General features: G+C 42.4%; 1 protein-coding gene across 1 annotated transcript; it reads left to right on the forward strand.

Moving 5' to 3' along the window:
* Window positions 1–4: 4 nt before the first annotated feature.
* Window positions 5–5,402, forward strand: LOC144742153 (sodium-dependent serotonin transporter-like; the record flags this gene model as incomplete). Its single annotated transcript, XM_078624645.1, is given in 18 exon segments — window positions 5–59; window positions 830–964; window positions 1,105–1,265; window positions 1,268–1,326; window positions 1,471–1,588; window positions 1,590–1,610; window positions 1,699–1,745; window positions 1,747–1,831; window positions 2,715–2,750; window positions 2,752–2,819; window positions 3,421–3,548; window positions 3,632–3,744; window positions 4,208–4,339; window positions 4,436–4,535; window positions 4,670–4,755; window positions 4,757–4,771; window positions 5,079–5,246; window positions 5,322–5,402. Coding segments are annotated over 18 exon segments (1,608 nt in total), but the record flags the coding sequence as incomplete, so codon positions are not given.
* Between the last annotated feature and the right edge of the window lie 314 nt (window positions 5,403–5,716).

Consider the following 5,716-nt stretch of genomic DNA (forward strand, 5'->3'; position numbering starts at 1 on the left):
CGCTGTGGATCTGGGAAATGTTTGGAGATTCCCGTACATTTGTTATCAGAACGGTGGCGGTGAGTTTTCCAGCTTGATTCTGTTCCAGTTTGACAGATGGGCTGAGCACTGTCCATGGTGCTGAAGTGCACATCTGTCATTAGGAGGTCTGTGCAAACTTGGAAAGTTTTTATCAGGCGTCATATATATAAGTATTTATAACTGCTGCCCCTTTTTATAACAATGTGTGAAATACATGGGCTGAAAAAATGCCAGGAAACATTTGAAAATATTGAATTATGTAAATACAAACTTAACATTTTACTGTAAAAAAAAAAACAAAAAAAACGTATATAAAACAAACATCCACATCATAAGAAGAAAAGAACAGGAAGATTTTTTTTTGTTTAGGGCTGACACAGTACAAAGTGTAAAAAAAACCCAAAAGTAAATAGAAACTAAAACAAACAAAAATATAATAAATAAATAAAAATACATTTTAAAAAATATATTGTCATTACACTTGTTAATGTGTGTAGAAAAGCAGCTTTGGACTGTGTGGAGATCCAGATGTGTGTTTGTTTTTAAACAGGGTGCTCTCATTCATGGTGTCATCACATCAGGATCTGAGCCCCCCTTTCAGCATCAATCACTATTTGAACAGTGGTTGAACTAACACATGTCCAACCGAAGCCTGTGACACATCACTGTTTCATCCCACTGTCACAGATTCTCATTCCTCATTCTCCTGCTAGGAGCCTCCTCCGTTGATCTTTGTGCCACTCAAAGAATAAAGTCCTCCTCATGAAAATAATCAGCAACCATTAAACCCTGATCCATGTCTGCGCAGGAGCTTTTCTCATTCCCTACATTTTGATGGCCATCTTCGGTGGCGTGCCGCTCTTCTACATGGAGCTGGCACTGGGACAGTTCCACAGAACTGGAGCTATATCCATATGGAAACACATCTGCCCCATTTTCAAAGGTACGACTCACACTTTTCTGTGTAAAACAATCAGTTGCAAGAGTGGCAGAAACTGCATGAGGGTGAAGATAAAACTTTATTTTTATTTTTCCTCCAGGTTCTTGAAAGCGTGCCAATGATTTCTCTTGGTTTGTCTTCAGGAATAGGATATGCCATTTGTATCATCGCCCTGTACGTGTCCTTCTACTACAACACCATCATCGCCTGGGCCCTCTTCTACTTCTACTCCTCTTTCTCCAGCATCTTGCCATGGACAAACTGCGATAATGTTTGGAATACCCCTGACTGCACCAAACTATTTTGGCATGGACAAACGTCACTTGGACCAATAATTCCAGGTCTCCGGCAGAGGAATTTTACACGTAAGTGCATGTAAGTGTGAGTAACAGAGACCCGCATATATAAATAACTTCACAGTAATACACTGGGCAAACATTGTCTGCGGCCTATTTTGATCTTTCATTTCATGTTGAACGCTAGATGATTGATGTGTTTTCTCCTCACAGGAGGAATGTTCTTGAGATCCACAAGTCGTCAGGGCTGAGAAACGTCGGCGGTGTTCGCTGGCAGCTGATGCTCTGCCTTTTTCTCATCTTCACCATAGTTTACTTCAGCCTCTGGAAGGGGGGTGAAGACTTCAGGGAAGGTATCAGACTGCTGTCGTCTTACTGGCACCACAACAACCAAAGGACAGCGCTTTGCTATCATGCAGTTTCTCCTCTCTCTGCATCCAGGTAGTCTGGGTGACGGCCACTTTGCCCTACATTGTTCTATTCATCCTGTGTTCGTGGAGCCACTCTGCCAGGAGCCTGGAAAGGAGTGGTGTTTTACCTGAAACCCCAGTGGGAGAAGCTGCTGGAGACCAGTGTGAGTAAATGACATCTGGGAGAAAATTCATACCACAGAATCAGACGTCCCATGAAAATGTACAAACCATCAATCAAAGTAGTTCGATTTTTTTCCCCCTGCTAGTAGAAATGTGCTGATCAATATAAAAGAAAAGAAGAATAGACGTATAAGATACATACATGTAGAAACAGTTTGTTTTTTCGTGGCTGGAAATAGTTTATCACTGTATTTTGCAGTTGCATTTATCACAGGTATATGATTTGCATTTTGTTTTTGCATTTATTGCTCAAACTTTGCATTTGAACATCTTGTTTTCGTTCTAAGTTGCTTGTGATTACTCCGTGAGGTTGACATTCATGGAACAATTTAACTTTCTGGGTGTTACTTCCCATGTCCATGACTGAGGAGCAGCAATTTTACCTTCACACTGTTAATTCTTATTTTCACATCTGCGGACCTGAACAGAATGCCCGTTTTTACCTGAAATGTCTCCATCTTTCTCTCCGGCTCAGTGTGAAACCAGTAAGTGCTTCAGTCGGAGGAGAATATGGATGAGATGAAATGAGATGCATAAATAAGCTACAGAGGAGGATAATCAGGTGCATAATTGGTTTAGAATTTATACCCATTAACAAAGGCCTGCCTTTCTGTCTCAGTCGCCGATGTCCAGTGCTGCCCTCTTCTTTTTAATGCCGAAAGCGTGCTCCTCTTCAGATCTTCCCTTGCACAGCTGTGAGACAACTAGATTTCTATATGGCTGACAGCAGACCTCTCAGGTGACACACAAGCAGAAAATGAATAAAAAAGATAAATGTTCATATGGTCATGGATATAAGTACCTGTAGCATCCCAAATGTTGTACAGTTTGGTTTAAAGAACAGTGTCTCTGTATTTTCTCCAGGTGTGGGTCGACGCCGCAGCTCAGATCTTCTTCTCCCCTGGGCCCCGGCTTTGGGGTCCTCCTGGCTCTCTCCAGCTACAACCCTTTCACAAACAACTGCTATCGGTAAGAAATTAACCGTGCACACTAAGTCATGGGAACTTGTTGATGTCTAAACACAGCTGGAGGAATCACGCCCCAGTAGAAACCTTTTAATCCCTTGTGTCTTAATCAAATCGGAAGTCAATTATCCATGTGCTGGTTCAGACAAGACAACATGGAGTTTGTGAGGTTACGAGAGGCTGAAGTTATGCTGGTGAAACCTGGCGAGCAGTAAGCGGAAAGAAAGCGTGTGGCTTATGACACACGCTGCGGATGTGATTATTTGAGCAGAGTGGTGTGTGAGGACAGTGCGCTAAAACATATTAGTTGCGGCTGACTCTGTCCAACACTCTTTTTCAATACGGCCACAACGACCCACCGGAATAAAAAAATCACATTTAATGGAACATTTTAGTGATGCCAGTTAATTTACGTCGATGAGTTTATGTTGACAGTTTAAATGTTCTTGTCATTGCTGTTTGTTTATGCAGGAGGATGAGGTATTCAACAGAAGGTCAGGGGTCAGCAAAGAACTTTGACAGCAGCCACAGATACTACATGTGGATCCACCATAACAGCACTAAGTGTGATTACTCTCATGTTTTTTCATGCTTTTCCTCCCCAGGGACGCCATTGTGACCACATTGGTGAACTGTCTGACCAGCTTTGTGTCAGGGTTTGTCATCTTCACGGTGCTGGGCTACATGGCGGAGATGAGGAAGGTGAGGGTGGAAGATGTGGCTCGAGATAAAGGTGAGCTCCAGTGAAATCATCAAACTTTTCATACAATTCAGGATGCTCACAAACAGTGACATTCAATATTTCCATGCTCTCAGGGCCAAGTTTACTCTTCATCACGTATCCAGAGGCAATCGCCAACATGATGGGCTCCACATTTTTCGCCATTATCTTTTTTGTGATGATGATCACTCTGGGACTGGACAGCACGGTATGAACAAGTAAAAAAAAAAAAAAAAAGGAAAAAAAAGGCAACTCATGACCCATTGAGAAAAATAGTGACAATAATTTTGGCAACATATCAAATTACCTTCACCAAGGAGTGTATGTTGTTGTTTAACACGTTTGTATGTGTGTTTATATTGTAGTTGTATTGTTGTGTTTCAGCAAGATTGTGCAAAACTTAGCTACTGCTCATCAAACCTGTTGGAATGTGGCAGCCCAAGAAAACTGAATTAAAGTGTTGGGCCGCTGTAGTCCACCAATGAAAACTAGCTTTTTTTTCTCCCATTGATTCAGTGGGGTCTCTTCACTGCAGTTTTGCCCAAATAACTAAATTTCAATACTGTTCCGCTCCTCATGACTTGTCTTTGTCTGACCAAACTCTTCTGTGTAAAATAAATATCCTGTCTGTGTGGAGGTACTTTCTATCAATGAGCCACTCTGTGTTTCAGTTCGGCGGGCTGGAGGCGATCATCACAGCGGTGTTGGATGAATATCCAGATTATTTCTCTCACAGACGTGAACATTTTGTTCTGTGCTTGGTGGTTGTGTGCTTCCTGGGCTCTCTGAGCACCTTGACAAATGTATGTCTTACACATTTATGCATCGTAATGTCAGAAGTTAATGTCCACTTCTTCATCTTGAACTGTGTTGGGTAAGTGATAACGTGTGATTGACAGGGTGGCGCTTACGTGGTGAAGCTGCTGGAGGAATTTGGTGTTGGCTCCTCCATCATTGTTGTGGGCTTCCTGGAGGCCATTGCCGTTTCCTGGTTTTACGGTAAACAAAATATAACTGATTGACTGGTTAATGTAATAATGATGACGTGACTCAGTACAGGTTGACTGAAAATACAATAATTATTGATAAATACTCAGTCATATATCAGGTTTATTTTGTCGTGTTGTTCTCAGGCATCAATAGATTTAGCAATGACGTTCAGTCCATGCTGGGCAAAGCTCCTGGACTATTCTGGAAGGTGTGCTGGGTGGCCATCAGTCCCAGCATTTCTGGCGGTAAGGGACGAGTCCAACAAGTGGATTTTTAAAGATATTGTCTTGTGCTATTTTCTCTATTCTGTTACACAATGTGAGTGCTTGAGCATGCAGAGCTCCGAGACAGAGTTAACAAACATCAAACACTGACGTCACTGGAGATGTTTGTGCAAAACATTTGTTGAAATGTCAGGTTCCGACGTCTCGGGTTACCGTCTGGTTGACATTTTGACACTATTACGAGTTCCTCTGTGTTTTTCTTTGAAATGGTGTGAAGGTGAGACACATTTATCACCTGTCAGTTTATGAAAATGTTGCGTCTCCTCAGTATATCATCGTGAGCTCTCTGCTCAAAGCGCCGCCGCTCACGCTCTTCGACTATAAGTACCCAGACTGGAGCATCACGCTGGGATACATGATTGGCCTCTCGTCCTTTATGTGGATCCCCATCTACATGGTCTACAAGCTGGTGTGGACTCCTGGATCTCTCAAACAGGTCAGCCGTGCTCTGCGAAGAGACAGAACACAACGTTCTTCTTTGATAAGCTGTTCTTCCCTGCCTGTCTGACAGAGGTTGGCGGTGTGCCTGCGACCAGAGAGGACTATACCTGACATCCACACAGACAGCCTCAACATGGCCACCGCTCCGTAGAGAAACACACCTCTGCACGTGGAACATTCCAATACATTATGAGTGACGTCATGACTGTTACATTCTCATATGTCCAACAACATCCACACAAATTATTTTGTCATCTGTTGCTAAGTTGCTAAGTTTGTAGGAGGAACAGAAAATCGCAATAGCTGCATGTGTGCGTCTGTGTGTATACACATCAGTCACCATTTTATCTCACGTTTTCTCCTCCTTCAGTCTGTTATATGAACTCACAAGACCAGGAAAATAGAAGTATCTCTATATATGGCATTCATTCTATTGCATGAGGGCATTTTTGGAAAAATCTGAAA

Source organism: Lampetra planeri, unplaced genomic scaffold (genome assembly GCF_965212315.1).
Source record: "Lampetra planeri unplaced genomic scaffold, kcLamPlan1.2.h2 scaffold_877, whole genome shotgun sequence".
Lineage (NCBI taxonomy): Eukaryota > Metazoa > Chordata > Hyperoartia > Petromyzontiformes > Petromyzontidae > Lampetra > Lampetra planeri.